At 41.0% G+C, this 20,208-nt stretch overlaps 1 protein-coding gene across 1 annotated transcript in view; it reads right to left on the reverse strand.

Annotated features, from left to right (window-relative positions):
- The window catches only part of TTC4 (tetratricopeptide repeat domain 4), a 331,051-nt gene that overhangs the window by 292,641 nt on the left and 18,202 nt on the right, over positions 1-20,208 (reverse strand). Inside the window, exon 3 of the mRNA XM_044085498.1 lies at positions 9,355-9,516. Coding sequence (XP_043941433.1) covers positions 9,355-9,516 — 162 coding nt within the window. The remainder of the gene's footprint in view (positions 1-9,354; positions 9,517-20,208) is intronic.

The following is a 20,208-nucleotide window of genomic DNA, read 5'->3' on the forward strand; positions in this document are numbered from 1 at the left end:
GTTTACTACACATCAACTACTGTAAAGGAAGTCCTTTTTCACTGCACTGCTTAAATCGAAGGGTATGGTATTCAGATCCAGGGACATGATTATTACTTTGCACTCAGCATGTATTAGGCAGATGATGGAGTATACTGCCCCTTTCGGCATGTAGCTGTCCAATCAAAACTGGAACGACCGTAAAGCTTCCTCACTAAAAATGTAGGGGCCTAAAATCATAAAAAGTACGCTTACCATCTCAAAGCCTTGTCTCTCTTCTCAGTATCATACAGGCTACTGACAGGGGACCTCTGCCTTGTGTATGCAGCCTCAACAGATACTGTTCCGTCAGACATATCACTGGACTTCTGAATGTGTAATATCAGAAACACCTGCTTAAGGGACTACCCGTTCAACTTAGATCCAAGTTCACATAAAGCTATCAAGCTAATATTATGTTGGGGGTATGTATCTTGGAGAATACCACTTCTACAGAACTGGCTTCTACTTCACAGAAAGCAGAGTGCTTCTATTACTGCATTCAAATGCAACTTGGACAAATGGATGAGTAACCAGAAATTCCACCCTGTTTTAGCAGCACTGGCCCTCATGGCTAGGGGATACATGCAAGTATCCAACATATACTTCTGTAGCCCATCTTTGAAAATTAAATACTATAAAATAAGCTACTATGAGAATGCAGGGCCAAGTTTCTTAAGAACCTCACAAATTAATAGCTAAGTAAGTACCTATGACCTTATAAAGCATGCTTTCTTCTTCTAAATAGTTACTACCTTATTACTACAGTGTATAAAAGTATGGCATGGCTTATGTTCTGATATATGCTCATTAAATCTTATTTTTGTATCTATTATGTTTTGCTAGAAAAGTTAAATTACTGTTTGAATGTAATTTAGGTTGAAACTGCAACTGGTCATTCTGTGATCAATGCTCTATGCTGGTATCATAAAATATAGCTAAAGAAAGAACCGAAACCTGTCTGAACTGGATCCATCTTATTTATACAGGAAAACTACAGGAATTCTCCAAGTTGTTGTAGGTTTTGTGTAGCACGATACAGCGTATCTAATGGAGTACATGCACCTGAAAAACAGAGAAACTGTTTCTTAAATTTCCAAGGTAATTTGTTTGCATGGGACCGATATATTTGGTTTTGCTCTGAAATATCTCTGAAAAAAGACTGCTTCGTACTGGAGATAAGCAGTTTTGTTTACTGTTTATGTTTGAATCAAGCAATCTATACAGAATGCATAAAAGTAAACAAGCTTTATATAATTTTAGACATATTGATACAACGCTACCAAGCTAACAAATAACAAATACACAAGGGGAAACCTGACTCAAGGCAAGTTTAAAAAGGGGAGAGAGGAACCCAAGTTGGCTGTGTATAATTCCATGTGTATGTCTTATTACTGCATTCCAAATTCTACATTTTAACTGTAATTTGTCAATTTGCACCATCTATACATTCAACTCTCAATTTTGTATACTTTGTAAAATATATTATCTCGTCAGTGGCACAAAGGAATAAAGTTTTAACTACAGTCCATATGATCAGAGTGCTCTTCAGGGCCTCTGCATTTTAAAAAACTGAAAAATAAAATAGCAGAATAGCTCAATGCAACAGGTTTATCCCCATGTCAAGTCATTTACTAGCTGCATGATTACAAAGCACTGGTGGATTAGGTTTTTCAGGCATCTGTGCATTTAAATTCTAAAATGGAAGTTTCTGAGGGTATAGCCCACTTTTATAGAATATCTGGGAAGACAGGATTCGTGACAGATGCCTAGATAACAGGACAGGTTTACAGGGCACTGAAAGAATCATTTTTCAGAGAAACTCAGGAATAATAAAAGCAAGCTGCTGGAAGTAGTTAATCAGAATCAATAGGACAGTAAGCCAATTCACAGTGGGTTACTACGGGAAAAGTAGTTAAAAAAGGTGAGAATGGATCAAAAGCTGACAATAACATCATTTTATATAGTTACCCGTTCGATTCTCAGTTAGAGCATCTTCTGTGTAGCGACATGCGTGAATGGGCATTCCTTCGTTGAAGGTTGTGCGTTAGGCCCGGCAAGCCAGTACGTAAAAATCTACTGCCAACCATTAGCGGACTGGAGTTCCGCTGTGGCGACCCCTAACCGGGAAAAGCCGAAAGACACAAACAAACTTGCTGAGGAAACCATGCATGTTTAGTTGAATGAGCTCTAATCAAATTGAGTCTATGCTATAAAACAAAGTCTAACATAACAGTAACAGCAGAGGTGGCATAATGAAAGTATATCAAAATCCAATACTAAACATATGAAAGTATATCAAAATCCAGTATTAAACATACAGTCTGCATGATCAATTTAACTTCAATGCAATCTCTAAAACCAAGTACAGCAGGTGACGTGAGTTAGACTAACACTCCAGTGCAGAGCTTTTTGTTTGATGATGGCGAAGTAAAAATAGAAGTTATGTTCTTACCATAACGTTCCATGTTAGTTGTCTTCTTCTCGCCTTCTTCTTGCTGGATGGGTTCGGAACCGACCTCGGCTCCGACTCGGCCACTCTAAAAGCTCGAGAGTTGGTTCCACCGGCTCGAGGCTCCCCTTATATCCCACAATGCTAGGCGAGAGTTACCTCAGATCTCGTTTGTAAGCTAACCCCAGCTTATAATAGTAACAGAATAACTGTAAAACAGAATCCACCTCTAACAACAGGAAGAAAGAAGGGTGACCTATATCCTGAACCAGGAAATATGCATAATAGCATATGTCTAAGAAAGAGGTGGTAGAAAGAGAGGTCACAATCAGAACTCCTCTAGGTCTGTCCAGGCCAGGGGGAAGGAGGGTGGGGCCTTAAGAAGAAGGCGAAGAAGACAACTAACATGGAACGTTATGGTAAGAACATAACTTCTATATGTTAAGTTGTCTATCTCGCCTTCATTCTTGCTGGATGGGACCGCGTCCCTAGCACCTTGTCCCGGGTGGCCTAACGGAACAGACTCCTGAGAACAGTGGAACCAAAGTTAGCTCTATGCCTAGAAGCTAAATCCAACTTATAATGAGAAATGAAAGTGTGAGGAGTAGCCCAAGTAGCTGCTGCACAAATGGTGTCGATAGGCAGTCTGTCTTGGAAGGCTAAAGAAGTAGCCAAAGCTCTGGTGGAATGAGCCTTAGGTTTATCAGGCAGCTTTTGATGTCTAATTTCATATACAAGGGAAATCAAAGATGTTAGCCATCTGGATAATGATACCTTTGAAACTGAAAGTCCTTTTCTGCTCTCCGCATAGGAGACAAACAGCTGATCAGATTTTCTGAACTGTTTAGTTCTATCCAAGTAGTACCTCAATTGACGGTGAACATCCAGGCAGTGTAATTTTTGTTCAGACCTATTGGAATATTCTGGAAAAAAGACCGGTAGATCAATGCTTTGATTCAGATTTGACGTCGAGACCACTTTAGGCAAAAAGGACGGGTTAGTTCGTAAGGATACTCTGTCCTTATGAAACAAAAGATAAGGAGGACGACAGCTGAGTGCTTGAAGCTCTGAAACTCTTCTAGCTGATGTAATAGCTACCAGAAAAAGAGTTTTCCATGATAATAATTTTAAAGAACAGGAGACTGCAGGTTCGAAAGGGGGAAGAATCAAAGAAGCAAGAACTAAATTTAGGTCCCAAGGAGAAGGAGGATTTCTTATAGGAGGTCTGAGAAGAAAAACTCCTTTCAAAAAGCTTTGCAGAGCTTGTGGGACATTAGGGCAGATTCAGAAATACCCACATGAAAGTTAGAAATAGCTGCCAATTGAACTTTAAGTGTAGAGGGAGATGAACCTGCATGGAAGAGTTCAGCTAGAAAATCGAGGACTAGTTGGATGGAAGCAGTGAAAGGATCTATGTCCTTTCCTTGAGCCCAATATGTGAAGCGTTTCCACTTACTCAAATAAATCTTTCAAGTGGAAGATTTATGGGAAGCTATCAAAATATCTCTAACAGAGTGAGATAATTGAGGAAGCCTGGCTAAGGTTGGAACTGGAGGAACCAAGCAGTGAGGTTCAGAGAGGGGAGGGAGCGATGAAACTGACCCGACTGATGGATCAAAAAATCTGGAACTAGGTCCAGATTCCACGGTCGCTCCAAGAGAAAACGATGTAGAAAGGGGAACCACACTTGTCGAGGCCAGTAAGGAGCAATGAGGATCAATGAGGCCATCTGAGCGATAGCTTTCTGTATTACTTGAGAGATCAGTGGGAAAGGAGGAAATGCATACAGAAGTCCCCGGGGCCAAACTTGGACTAGAGCGTCTCTGCTGGGTTGGCCTGGTAAAGGGAATAGAGTGAAATATTCTCTGCACTTGCTGTTTTGGGGAGTAGCAAAAAGATCGCAGCAAGGCTGACCCCACTTGAGAAAAATTTCTCTGACTACAGAGTCTTTCAGAGACCACTCGTGAGGCATGAGTATAGCTCTGCTCAACTTGTCCGCAATTTGATTGGACTTCCCGGGGATGTGCGTTGCTATCAGAAACCGCTGAGAAGAAATCGCCCATTGCCATAGTCTGAGTGCTTCTCGACACAGGGGGTATGATCTGGTTCCGCCTTGTTTGTTGATGTACCACACTACAGACATATTGTCTGTCTGGATTGCAATCGTTCCCAAGGGAAGAGAGTCTTGAAGGGCTTGCAACGCTAAAAGCACTGCTCTCATCTCCAGAACATTTATGTGCAAGTGGCATTCGTTTGGTTGCCATGTGCCCTGGACCGTCCTGCCCTGATAATGCCCCCACCCGATCAGGGAGGCATCCGTTGTCAGAGTAGCAACCGGAGGAGGTGGAACAAAGGGTCTTCCGACAAGAGCTGAGGGAAGACATCCACCACATGAGATGCTTTTGCACGCTTGCGTGATCATAATGGTGTGAGACATTGGAAGTTCCTGGTATGACCATTGAGTAAAGAGCATCCATTGAAGGATCCGCATGTGGTATCTGGCTAATGGAAGCAGAGGTATGGCCGCTGCCATAATTCCCAACACCTTTAGAACTAACCTGGCTTTGATTCTGTTGTTGTTGAAAAGGAGTGATACCAATTTGTGAATGTCTGTTATTCTCTGATGTGTTAGTCTTGCAGACATGTTTATTGTATCTAGATTTGCGCCTATGTAGGTAATAGTACGACAAGGCGACAAAACAGACTTTTCGCAATTTATTGAAATACCCAGCTTTTGACAAACGCGAAAAGTGTAATCTCTGGCCATCAGAAGGAGATGCTTGGTGGGAGCTGTGAGGAGCCAGTCGTCCAAATATGGAAACACCTGGAATCCTTGTCGTCTCAGGTGAGAAGCTACCACTGCCATGCATTTGGTAAACACCGGGGCAGTGGTGAGACCAAAGGGCAGGGCCCTGAACTGAAAATGACTGGTTCCCAGCCTGAAGCGGAGGAATCTTCTGGAGCGTCTGTTCATCTTTATGTGATAGTACGCATCCCGAAGGTCTATAGAGCACATCCAGTTTCCTTTGCCCAAAAGGGATAGGATGGATTGCAGCGTGACCATCCGTATTCTTGTTTTCTTGACTGATTTGTTCAAGACACTGAGATCCAAAATTGGTCTCCAGTCCCTGTTTTCTTTGGAACTAAAAGAACCTTGAGTAGATTCCGGATCCTTGCTGGTCTGCTGGAACTGGCTGAATTGCTCTTTTTGCAAGCAGTTTTGAAATCTCCAAAACTGCTAGATCCCTTTGAGCGGGTGGAACATCTGGAAGGGATTTTTTTGACTGATTTGGAAAGCGAAGAAAGGGGATAGAATAGCCTTTGGAAATGATGGACTGTACCCATTTGTCTTGAGTCAGGGATAGCCAGGCTTCTGGGTACAGTGACAATCTTCCCCCGACTGCCTCAGAAGATGGGCAGTCGGGCAACACCTCAGGGATGCTGAAAAGGCTTGTCAGGAAAGACTTCCCGATTGCCCTGGTTCTGCGGACCCCCCCTGCCCCTAGGGCGACGTCTACCATTGTTATTCCCGCCTCTGCCTCTGGCGGGAAAACGACTCTGTGCGTCAGGCGAAGTCCCTTGAGATTGTTTACGGAACCACATCTTTCCACCTTTCTGGCCTTTGGGGTAAGGCCTGGAAGGAGTAGAAAACGGACTCCGACGGCAGAAAGGGTCTTGCCATCAGTCTCGCACCTAGTCAAGGTTTCTTTCACTTGAGGACCAAAGAGGGATGATCCATCAAACGGGGAGTTCGTGAAAGACGCCTTGAAGGGGTCCAAAATTGCATAGCCGCATCCAGGCATGCCCACGTAAGGACACACCTGTCCCTGCGGCTCTGCTCGCACCATCAGCCGCGTAAGAAAGAAGGCATGGAGGAGTTGGTTATGGAATTAAGGGTAGCCAGCTGCGTGTTCATCTTATCTTGGAAACCCGCAGCTGTAGGGTCCTTTAACATTTCACTCGCTTCCTTGATCAAGTCCCTTTGAAGACGAGTAAAATGGCACAGGTAGTTCAGCTTAACGCATGGTAAATGTCGCTGACGAGAACATCCGCTTCCGTACCTATCCATGGACCTAGATTCCTTGTTAGGTGGATGGACAGGTACTGAAGGATCAGCTAGCTCCTTCTTAGTGGCAGCAGCTACCACCATAGCATCCACAGAAACTCCTTTTGTTAAAAACTGTTTGTCTGCTGGAGCTGTTATGAACTTGGAGGGTCTCCTGGGAGTGGGGTCCACTGAATCAGGAGCCGTCCATGCCTTCTTAGCAACCACCTGCATGAGGGGGTCAAAGGGGGGGGACACCCAGGAGGTAGAACGACGAGAGCCAAACGCCTCAAGATACACAGATTCGTCCTCCGAAGGGTTGAGGGCTGGCCAATTTCCCCTTTGTTTCAGGATCTCCAGAATGTCTGCAAATGAGACATCTTCAGAAGGGGAACCGGGGGAACCCTCAGAATCATCCAAATCTGTGTCTGACGTGATGGACTCAGGTGAGTCAATGTGTTTCCTCTTACACTTCCTCTTCCGAGGGGGCTCTTCTGCCAAATCAGGAGAGGCCTCGGAAGAGGATGAAACCCCACAGGGGGTTCCTGAGGAGCTGGCTCTCTGCGGTCCGGGATGAGGGAGTGAGTCGACTTAGCCTGAGGCACCATAGAGGGAGGGGCGGACGGAGCCGACTGTGGAGTAGAGCCAGGCTCTAACACACTCCGCATGACCTCGAATGCACCCCTGTCAGGCAGAGCCAGAGGTCCCCGCTCCGAGAAGCTAAGAACCCCCCTCGGCACTGACAGTGATGGCTCCGAGGCCGATGTCGGAGCCAAACTCACCAGCGCCGAAGCACCGAGAGGGACAGGGGGGTCGGACAAGGGTCCGATGCCACTCACCCCCTCGGAGCAGACGAGGGAAGTCCGGCGCCGAGATTCTTCCAAGGAAGAAAACGGAGCCGACGACGGAGCCGAAGACAATTGTATTGGCTCCGACGCTATCACAGTCTCGGTTCCGACACGACCCGGCTCCGAGCTCAAGAGAGTCGAAGGAGGAATATGATGATGAACCGGGGCAGGCATCGACTGATGAGTCGGGCTCTGAAGCATCTGGGCCAGTGCCTCGGACTTAAGTAGTCGACTCACTACCCTCTGAAGGTCATGATCCGACAGCCTCGATGACCTAGAGGAGTGAGATCTTTGGCTCCGTTCAGACAGCAGGGGAGATCCTGGAGCCGAATGTAAGGAGCCAAGAGATGGTGACCTGGACCTCTTCCTAGTTGTCGGCTCCGAAGGTCTGGTCGGAGCCGACACGGGAACTTCTACTACCTCGGCTCCGGCCGGAGCAGAGGGGGCCACAGAAACTGTGGACTGAGACTTATCGGCTCCAGCCAGAGCCGATGAAGGCAGAGGTTGAGAAACCTTAGGTCTCGGCTCAGTAGCCGGAGCCGAAGACCTAGATGCCTTAGAGGGCTTCCCTGTTGAAACAGACAGGGAATCCTCTGGCTTGAGTAAGCCTCTGAGAATCAATTTATTCTTTCTTTCCTGCAGGACCCTGGGGCTGAAGCCATGGCACACAGCACAGGAGTCCTGCAGGTGCAAAGGCCCCAGACAGTAGACACAAGAAGTGTGAGCGTCTGTCAGAGACATTTTCTGACAGCACGCATCACACTTCTTGAATCCGGAGACCTTTGCTTCTTTAGACATTTTTTTGTCTTTGAACAGGTGTACACAAACACACACACAAACACACTAGTTACACCCTGTCAAGTTAAAATATAATAAAAAGCAGTAACTAGGATTTTAAAATAAAATAAAACACACACACTCCACTAGGGAAGGAAAGGCCTGTAGGCCCAAGGGAAGAACCTAAGGTTCTTGAGGGAAAAAAACGGAAATTTTTAGAAGGGGATAAAATTTACTCTAAACTAAGGGAATTAAGTAAATATATTAAAAATAAAGGGGTTTTGAAAGACTAATCTCACAAGAAAAGTTACTCACCAGGAACCGGTAGAAAAACCAACCTCGAAGCTGTAGCGGCAAACGAGATCTGAGGTAACTCTCGCCTAGCATTGTGGGATATAAGGGGAGCCTCGAGCCGGTGGAACCAACTCTCGAGCTTTTAGAGTGGCCGAGTCGGAGCCGAGGTCGGCTCCGAACCCATCCAGCAAGAATGAAGGCGAGATAGACAACTTAACATCAAATGTCGTGTTCTCATTACTTTTCATACCTTAGTGTTGCTCTACCAAGCAGTCTTTGTCAACAGAAGAGCAGCAGTCAAAGAAAACCATGCTTCAAAATAGGATATATTCTGTGATTCACTACATTCTCCATTCCCAAGTATCTAGCTAACAGGAGAGCTGCCTCAACAGATGCAGTTAAACTTTAGAAAATGTCCACTCAACTTTAATGCAGCCTATCACAATTCAAACACCTAAGATTAGCAATATTTAGTTTTACTTCACATTTTTGGATTTTCTTCCCCTCGAATGCCAAGAATCATCGCATAAGTGATTTAATACACTACTTCACTAAGTTTCCTTAGATTTATCCTCATCAGTCTTTAATGTGCCTGGTATCAAGCTGTTAGTGACTCATGTCTGCTGATATACAAATGTATAGCAGACTTCTCAATGAATGTTCTCTACTGCTCTACATACTTTCAGTTTTGTTTATCATTACAGCTCACTCTCATGATTCTGTTTACTTGCTTATTCTGGTCCAGGTGCTATCACAATAGTTGCTGTAATCAAAACATTAACATGGTTACCATATAAAAATGCAATCTATTAGAAACACTGCTTCACTGTCAATTAATATGTGCTTAGCATTAATAGTACAGGAAAGCAAAACATCAACAAATAGAACTGCCCACAGCAAATACCTTGGGCTTCCCTTACCAAGATGAAATTGTGCAGCTGCTCTGTTTGTGTACAATATGGCATTCACTTCCTGGTTACTGCACTTCTTTTTCAAGCCCTCTGTGTAAGAGGCTACTGCTTGCTTATATTTCTTTTCTTTAAAATAGTAATTTCCATCATCCTTATATGTTTTGGCTTGGTCTGCAAAAACAAAACAAAAAATATATAACAGCAATAAGAATAATCATAAGAACAACAACAATGAATACTACCACTACTACTACTAATACAAATGTCAAAAGTTCAAAATACTACTAAGTGTATGCTTGTCGTCATCTGAGCAGCATGTTCCCACAACGCTGTAATCTACAAAGAAAAATGTCAATGAAACTTTCCACTGCATTACTCTAAACTGAGGAGACCAAGCCTCTATTTGTACAAATGTATGCAGTACAAGTGTGTGTGTGTGTGTGTGTGTGTGTGTGTGTGTGTGTGTGTGTGTGTGTGTATGCAGGTATATTTACAGATGTACATACCAGAGTATGCATAACCCGTGAAAGCAGACTACACCTCCTTCTTCTTCTTTCGTCTTTTTCCCAGTTAGGGGTCACCACAGCGGATCAGATCACCTGTCTGCTCATGACTGGCAGTGGAGTTTTACTGTGTGGAGTTGCCAGCCCGGCACACAACCTTCCACAGAAGGCAAATGCACGCACGCACTCACGCCTAGGGCCAATTTTAGAGTATCCAATCTACCTACAGCATGACTTTTGGATGTGGGAGGAAACCGGAGCAGCTGGAGAAAACCCATGCGACCACACGGAGGACATGCAGACTCCGCAGAGAAGGCACCCCAGCTAAGAATCGAACCGGAGAACCTCTTGCTGTGAAGCGACAATGCTAACTGCTGCACCACTGCAGCCGCCCAAAGTGCTAAATTTAGGAATACATTGGCACTCCCTGTTGCACCAAGGATAATGGACACATCTTTTCCTGGAAGGTATTACATCTCACGTTCTGCCACGTTCATGTAAATTAATAAGTGCTGTCTATCATTGCACATAACTTTATATCACATCTGGATGATTTACCAAAACTGCAAACCAAATGCCTTTAAAACTTAGTCTCAAATCTATGTGAAAAAAAAACGGCTATTACCACATTTACTTTATGTATTGTAAACAGCATTTTGTTCATTTATGTTGGACTGGGATAATCAGACTGGGCAAGAAAAGCCACTGTTCAGTGGAGGCCTGTGGAGAAAAGCTCCAAAACAATAAGAATAAAAACAAGTAATATTCCAATACAAAGACTTCTAAGGATAACACTACAATAAAAACAGAGACAATAATGGTATATGCATAGAATTCTAATGAAACACTAGATTAAGAATAGCAACAACATAGAGTAATGGTTTACTATACACAAATCTAAGAAAATATACAAATATAAAGATCTTTGACATAAATATTCAGTTTATTGAACATTAAAATAGTACAACCTTATGTTATGGAAAGGAAAAAATGGAGATACAGCAGGGGGAATTAATAAATAGAAAGTGGGAAGAGCTGGTAGGAAGAGATGACAAAATGTGTGAATTTAGGGAAAAGGGAGAAATCTGTGGAGAAATGGAAGTGAGATAATACAGCTGTACATGTGAGGTGTGGTTTGTGCTTAAGGTGTCTACAAGCCAGGTGTCTTGTAGACATGGTAGTGACCCGAAGGTTCCACATTATCCTAGTGAGGTACATACTAATTTCAGAAATTAGTAAGTGTGCTTAAGTTAAGCTTACTTTACACAGAAATCTACTAAATTTTCAAGTATCTTACACACATTAAGCAGTAGCAGCACGCAGCAATGGCCATTGGAGTTTAGGTGCTTGACCGCATAGTGTCAAGTGACAAAAACTGTACTGCAAAAAAAAAAAAAACTCAATGCAACACAGAGAGATGGAAGGGACTGTACAAGTGCAGCAGGTTCAGTTATGAAAATCTCCTTATAGAAAAGGGGAAAACATGTTAATGTTAAACCATGATGTGATTTTATTTCATCTACTCCCCAAAAAGATAGCATTGCTTAAGAAATTTCCATTATGTGTCACTGCAAACATTATCTGCAAAAAAAAGGGTATTTTCTGGCAGTGCCATGCATATTTGAAGGGTACTTCCCTGCTTGTTTAGTACAAAAGGTGGTATTGGGGGGGGGGGGTTAATGGGGTATCAGACAACCTTAGATATGGTATTAAGAGAAAACACAGTTTGTGGAGATGGTCAACAGGGGATTTGCCTTCCAAGGGATAACCATTTCATTCTAATAACTAAGGAGAGGGTAATGTAAAGTGCATGAAGCACAAATACAAAAAACACTTTTTTTTTTATTTTAGATACTGTTTCAGACAGAAAACATACTTTATTCAGTACCCTAGAAAAGTGTGAACCTAAGTTAAAAGGGAGTATATTGGACAGTTTTGATATAGAATGTCACAAAGCCAAAGCCTTTGTGCTCTGGTTACGTAGCAAAAACTTGACAGTCCTGCAAGTCTCAATAATTTGAAATAATGAACTGCAATTCAGAAAAAAAAAATAGTGAATTATGAATATTACTGTTTTTGTAGCGAACTACATACCCCTCTGCTCTGTATACACAGTAAGTCTAAGAATACTGTACTGTGGATTAGAAGGCATAGTATAAATACGTCAGTCTCAGAGAGGTAACATTATTCCCCATTTGCATGCAATTACAGTTCTCAAGCATTCATCAGGTAGTTCCACAAACTACAGTTACAGTCTTCAGGCATTCAGGAACTCACTCATTTCAAGACAAAAAAGCACTGAAATGAGAAACATAATGCTTCATACCCTAGCAAGGCCTACGTCCACAACACAGGCATATCCAAATATCAGTCACACCTGATTCTATGCTTGAACTACACCTGGGCTCTCTGCCTCTGGAAACCATGACATTATACTCAGTGCAGAGGACATATGATTCTCGTATGAAGCTAGGGAAATAAGTGTTAAATATGTGTATATTGTTAATGGCACAGTCAGGCCTTAAAACATGCATGGAATTTGCAAGATCTGCTGTATTAACAGCAACACTTTTCATAAGCATGGTGCCTTTCAATGGGTAAATAAATGTGCAAGGGTGCCTTAGAAAATGGGACAAACCACACTGCATTCAACCTGAACTTAATGGATGCAAAGACAGCCTGCTGTAACATCTGGAAATCTTCGACTTGTGGGGTTAATTCAGTTTCCAATGTATGCATGCATGAAGATTCAGATAGGGAGGTTTTACAAAATTATGAAGAAATGCTTGGAACGCAGCTGCTCAGGTCTGACCGTAAATGGACAGAAAGCTATATGATGACATGCAATATAAACTGTACCACTAGAAGGCTTTACATAGGGAAGTCATAAAAGGTAAAAGAACCCAGAGTGGTGATGAAGGGTGCAGGCATCTCTTGTCTTTCAGTATCAAGGCATTCAAAAGAAAACTTGTTCTGTTACTGACAACCCTCCTCTTTTTCTCTATTTACCTGCAAGAATTTTAGCAAAAGCAAGCAAATTTAAATTACACAAGGACTGTAATTTTAATATATGTGGAACTACATTCAAAAAAATGATCATGTAAGCACGTGAAACAATTGTGCAAGCAAACATGTTCCACCACTGGACACTATCACTTGATTTGCCCACTTTCCAGTTTTAGGATCAAAACTTGAAATAGGGAACATGTACTTTAGTTAAGGTCAAACAGTAAGAGGTAGTACCTTGACAGAACTTTTATTCTCAACCAACTAATTATTGTGAGAAATGGGTAGGACATTCACTAGTCTATACTGGATCAAACACAGTGAACCCTAGCACCATGGAGCATAGCATAAAACACAAAAACCAGGTGCTGCCCTTGCACACCAACACCCTCACATCTCCCAATACAGAAACTTCAAGACCCCCACAACTATGAGGCTAAATAGGAATATCCTTTTCCCCCACAGTTACACATTCTCAGTCCAACACCATACATCATTCTGATGAAAGGAATAGAGAGAGACAGAGAGTCGTTGATTGTTTGTTTTCATAAGAATGAGGTGCAAAGGTGCTGTGTAATGCCTGGTGTTCATTACAACTTTAAATTAGTGTGCAGGCTAAAGGAAATGAGCAAGAATGCTACCTTTGACTCTCTTCCTTTTCCACTCCAGAATGTGCAGGGATAAACAACTACTACTACTACAAATTAAACCTCTCAATCAGAAAGGAAACAATAAATGGCACGCGATGTTTTCAAGGTACTATGCACACTCATGTTTGGTACTCGTTATTACAGAGAAGAATGAAAACAGTTCTTAATTTGACTGATATTAATCATACATTACTACATGAATCAGTTCTTAACATAAGACCCAAGTATATTCCAACAAAGCATCACTAAAAGGGGTTTTCCCTCAGTCACATAGGAATAAATTTAGTTTGAAATAAAAACTACTGTGAGGAATTGCATTAATGAATAATACTTTAATTCAAGAGATGACAGCTGTTCTTTAACATTTGCATTTGAAAATATAAGTAAGCAAGATTCTGAAGAAGGGGTAAACGTGTTGTTTTCTAGTGATTCACTACACCAACTTTTAATAAAATTATTCAAGTCTTCAAGAATACAATGAGACATTCAACTGACAAGAAGAAGATATTGCTGCAATGAGACCATTAAAGCATGGGTGGCATTCAAAGACTTGCCTAGTAAATCGGAATGGTCACATCTCTGATAAAGGAACATTCTTCTGATGTTATAAACAGTTTAAGAGAAAATGAGTCATTCAATATTACATGAGATGTACATAACCTAATTATTACAATGCAGCCTACAAAATCTGTAACAATAGTTTTCTAACAGAAGAACACGAGAAAAATTTATAAATGAAAATGCTATGTTCTAATTTTCCTGTGGTCTACACAAAATACATGAATAGTTTGGTTTGTCTACCTGGTTGATCCATAATTAGCAGTAATAACTCCTAGCTGATCCATAATTAGCAGTAATAACTCCTAGCTGATCCATAATTAGCAATACTACCTTGTATAATTACTTGCATAATGTAGCAAATAAAACATTACAACCACTGGTAAGAAATAATTCTTATTAAAAAGACTGACTAATATGGTTCTACTCTGAATAACCACCATGGCCTTACAGTGCATTAGACTTTACACGATCAAGTAGGAAATACACATACACTGTACCTTACACATAGACTGTTAGAGAAATGCTCACCAAGACTTATGTAAAGGTCTCCATTAAATACGAAATAAAAAGAAGCCTACAATGGGTACACCAATTTTCTCTAGTTTAACTAATCTTTTTATGACAGATTTAAATTTTCTTTTTGAGTTGTGTTCTACAGTTGCTACAATAGCTTAAATGTTTGTCTGCAAGGGCTATGAAGTGGATTCCTTAAGAATGTCTTTTTCAGTGAGTAATAAACAGATCCACTGTGGAAGTCACTGATTGGACAGCCAAGAAAAAGATTATCACCATACTGTATGTCAAGAAGTGACAACCAATTTTAATATGGAAAAAGCTTCCATCCTTATTTTATCAATGCATTACTTTACTGTTAGAATTCTATGTCTTAGGCCTAAGGCTATTAGATCGGAAGATTTTTCTAACATTAAAAGTCAATTATACTACAGATTACAGATTATTCAATTTCAGTTCTAGAAACAGGCTAAAGGCAACACAATACAAAGGACAGCACTATGAAGGGACTTCTATTGTCACTTCTGGCAGAAGAAGCATTGGACCCAGCACACTGAATGACTTGCATGTACTACTAGGACACACTGAAGCTATAATGTAGCCATAAAGAACAAGTGATCATTTGCTTGCAGAAAGAATCAGACATTCAACTTCTCCTCACAAACACATCAACTACAACATCCACTGAGTAATCAACTACAACATCCACTGAGCAATTACAACAATGAATCAATCTTGGCTACAACAAAATGTGCATAGTTGCATTGTAGGACTGCAAAATGAGAAAGTCTGCCTACACCATAGATTTGGTCGTAGAATACATTTGAAAACTACAACATAAACTGATAAGATTATTCGTGTGTAAACGAACATGATACCACCAGAAAAAAAAAACACAAAAAAGCAATACCTCCAGCATCTCAATCTATATTTCACTTACTGACCCAACACAGGACTGCAATTATATCTTCATTATCAAATCCCCTTTACTTGTATTAATTCCATAACCATGACCAAAGTGAATGCATCTTATATGGTACAACAGCTGAAGGACTGTGGTTTGAGTAATGCACAAACTGACACAGATAAAACAGTGACACATCTCTTACTAGTTAACAGCAGCAGCGATCAACAGGTTTCAAAGCAACTTTCAAAACCACAACAAAATACTGTAAGATGACGCAAGTTTAAGGACATTATTCTAATATACACTTGGTTACCACCAAGCCCTCTGATATACTAGAGCAGTACCAATACCATATCGTACTTAAGTACCTCAGATGCAATGTGTCTGAATTTACAAATAAGGCTAATGAAAAAGACTATAAAATGGGATAAATTAAAACGTAACATTTTTTGAAATCCGTGAAACAGAACTAATTCTTTACAGTTTGAGATATCCTAGTGGCCTAGTCTATACAGGTAGCATCACCATCACACTGACATTTCATATGAAGGAGCACTTGAGAGAGCTATACAATGAAAACAAATATTAGTCTATAACAAAACATTTTGGAAGCATATTTCAGAAACACAGTAGCTTTAAAATACAAGATTATGCATGTTCTGAAAGATTTAAAAAGATGGCATATAACCCAGAATAAATGTTTGGAAAACCAAAACAGAAGTACAATACACTACTGTTTTACCACTGAAAAAGTGTTATCATTTAGAAAACAGTCAGACATGAATGGGCTATTTCTGTATAATGTCCTCTAAAAAGCAAGACTGTTCCTAGAAAGGCAAAAGTACAGTAAGATAATACTATGTGATCTACAAAGAATCATCACAGAACAAACTGGCACAGTCCTGAAAAGTCATTTATCAGAGAGAAACTACCAAACGTAGAAATATTCCAAAACAAAACTAGTTAATCAATTAAAAACACCAAACAGCAGAAGCATATCTCTCAAATCAAATACCTGCATCAAAACATTATAAAAATAAACAAAATAACACAAATCATTTTGAAGTAATAAAAGCACAACAAAAATGTAAGTGTATTACATGATCAGAAACAGTATAAGGCACCCCAAAAATGGTAAAAAGTAACCTCCTAAAAAAGTGAAAACATAAATCACACAAACAGGAAATGTAGTGCAAGAAACGGAAGGACTATGTATGCAGTCCTCACAGCAAAAGACGACAGAAAGTCAAGCTAACCGAACATACAATTTAAATATACAGTAAACTAAAATAAAACACTGTAAAAATGCAACTTTATATTAAAGTAAAAATAAAACGCACAAAAAAACATAAAACCCAATTAAATGAAGGGAACAAGCATGCCATCAGCCAAACCAACTTGAAAAAAAAATATGAGTGGTCGTTATTACATACATATACAGTATTTTTCAGTTCTTGGAGTTGCCTCCAATTTGATTCCTCTACTGAACATTTAAACCTGTGCTGCATGGAAAACCACACACTTTTATGAAGCACTATGCCACTGATATTCAAGCCACCTCACGAGGTATTAGATTCATATTTACTGTCACGTTATTCAGCAAATTCATGTAGCTCTGAGTCACAATAAGTTTTAAGTGTAATAAGAAAATCATTCAAAATGAAACATGCAAAGCAGCTTTTTGTTGTATTTGTTTGGTATAAATAATTTTCTTAAGTATAAGAGAAGAAAATAATGCATAAAAAAAAAAAAAAAATAAAGACTATAAATAAGCTACAACAAAAATGATTAAAAAGAATTTTTCTTTTCCAGACAGAATGAGAATAAAGAAACATCAAGTCTAGCAATTTAGAGCAGAAGCTTTAACTATAAGCAACTGTCTTCATTACTTAGTCCATGGCACGATTCCTTCAGTCGCCATTAATATACCTTATAATACTAAGCAGGTCATTCAATCAGAAAGTGCTCCAGGGTCACCCCTGAAAACAGGCTTGTCTATAGTGGATTTACCAGATTAAAAATGAAAAAAATAAATAAACAAGCATATGTTATAAGTTATTTCAATAGAGTAGTTAACATTTCACAATTATTTTTGTTTAAAAATAAAATACACAGACTTGTATCTTTTACTCCAAATGTTCTATATTTCAAAACCAAGTTATATTTATAGAAACAGTGTAATAACCACTATAACAAAACATTACTGTAGTACATAATTTCTTTTATATACACAAAAAAAAAAAAAAAAAAGAAGAAAGACACATGGCAATACAATGTGCAACACCACAAACTCTGAGAAACTAACTTACCGATCACACCCCTTCTTCCTGTCCGTCCCAAATCTTCCTCACCAGACTGTCTTCTGCTTTTCTGCACATGTATCCAAACCACCTGAATATGTTCTCTTAGATCTTTTGTGCAACTGGGGCTAGTTTGGTTTCTGCTCTTATGTCCTCATTTTTTATCTGTCCCATAGCGTGCATCCTACCTCCCTTCTCAGGCACTTCATTTCCATCACTTCTAGCTTCAAGTGTTCTGCCTTTACTGACCAGCTTTCTGTACCATACAGTAGTACTGGTCACACCACTGTCTTGTACAACTTACTTTTCAGCTTCTTTGGCATTCTTCTGTCAGACTACACCTGACACTATGCCAGTCGGCTGCAGCCTCTCCGATTCTAGCTGTGACCTCTTCAGACTTCCCTTCTCCTCAGCCACCCCTCCCAGATACTTGAAGATGTTTACCTGTTCCACTATCTTCCCTTCTCTCTCTATTCTCAGCTTCTTCTGATTTCCCCAATTTGCTGCCATTACCACATCTCATGTGCCTTCAGTTTTGCATTCCATTCTCCTGTCCTCTACTGAAGTTCTAGCTCAGTCTGCCTGTAATGCCACATCGTCTGCATACAGCAACTCTGTTGATCTGTCCCCTCCGACCCGTTTGCTAATGTAGTCCATCACCAGTATGAACAGCAGTGGGCTCAGAGCAAAGTACACCCAACTCCCACTGGGAACTCCTCTGTGAGGCCAAACACTATTTGTACTTGAGTCACTGGGTCCTTGTACATAGCCTGCACTAATTCTACCAATGTTTTTGGGACTTCAAACCACCACAGTACTGCCCAGATCAGGTTTCTTGGGACCTTGTCATATGCTTTCTCCAAGTCTAGGAATGCCCAGTTGGACTCTCTCCTCATCTCTAGCTTCTTCTCAAATATCTGTCTCACTGCAAACACTGGGCGATTTGTGCTGCATCCTGATCTGAATCCAAACTGCTCATCTCCCATCTTACATTCTACTACTATGCGTTTCTGTTTATCAAATCACCCTCTCCAGAACTTTCAAGCAATTTGATAGGAGTTTGATGCATTTGTACTGCCCACAGTTGTGGATGTCCCCTTTGTTCTTGTATACTGGCACTAGTATGCTAATTCTCGGGATATGCCTTTCTCTCCACATTGCTATTAGTACCATCAGGAGCCATTTCTCCCCTATCTCACCCAGCATCTTTTATCATATCTGCTGTGACATCACCTGAGCCTGCTGCTTTCCTTGACTTCATTTTCCTTAGTGCTGTTCTTACTTCTTCTAGGGTGGGTTCCTCCTCTTCTCTCATCGTAGGCTGTTTCTAGGGCAGTACAGCTTCTGTGGGGTTTTCTTCATTCAGAAGCTGCTAGGAATACTTCTTCCATCTGCCTTTGAAGTCCTGTGGACTGGTGAGCAGGTTGTTGCTGGCATCCCTTACGAAGGGAGCCTGACTATCTTCTTTATCTTTCTGTCTTTGCCTTGCAACCTGATACAGTTACTTTGTGCCACTTATCGAGTCACTTTCTAGAAGTTGGTAGAGTGCCTCTGATGCACTATTCTTTGCTACTGCAACTTCTTTCTTAGCTTCTTTGTTAGCCAACCAATAGTCCTTCCTGGCCTGGTCAGTCTTCTCCATCACACACTTCTTCTTGCACTTCTTTCTTTTGATGTACCTGGCTCAGTCACATATCTTTTCTATAGTCCTAACACACACTGTTTTTTGGAACTGCCATTCCTGTTCAACTCCACCCACTTCCTCCTCTTCTTGGGGGTGCTATAGCCCTGAGTAATTACTTGAACTGTTGTACTTTCTCTCCAGTCAACTTCCACATCTTCAGCCCGGTATCTGTTGACCTTGGAGCCTTCTCTGACTACTGTCTGTGGTTGATTGTGGCAACAAGTGGTTTATCCTGTGGGGGGACAGTTTCACTGGGGATGACTTTGCAATCATGGATTCTATCCCAGTGCCTTTTCCTTACTAGGAGGAAGTCTACCCAAGTTGCATGTTGGCTACTCTTTTATGTGTTGGCTATTATCAAGTCAGGAATGGCTTCTCCTCCTTTATTCCTGTTGCCCCACCCATGTGGACCCATGCAGTCCTAATATCCTGTTCTGTCAGTCCAGATATGTGTATTCAAGTCACCCATTATCAACACCAATTCATGTTGTCCTTTGTCCTGCAACTGCTGTCTGAACGCACTCTTTTCCTCACTATCACAACCCTGTGGTGGGGCATAGGCTGAAATTATGAATACTGCCCCATCACTACACTGGAGTCTGATTGCCATGAGTCTGTCATTAATTCTGATGATATCCCTCACTGCCTTCTGAAGCCACTCTCTCACCACAATTCCTACACCATTTCTAGCCTGTCCCCCTCCTGAGTAGTAGAATCTGGATCCCAAGCCAAGTGGCTC

The sequence above is a fragment of the Protopterus annectens genome, chromosome 10.part0 (genome assembly GCF_019279795.1).
Source record: "Protopterus annectens isolate FY-2018-M chromosome 10.part0, PAN1.0, whole genome shotgun sequence".
Taxonomy (NCBI): Eukaryota; Metazoa; Chordata; order Ceratodontiformes; family Protopteridae; genus Protopterus; species Protopterus annectens.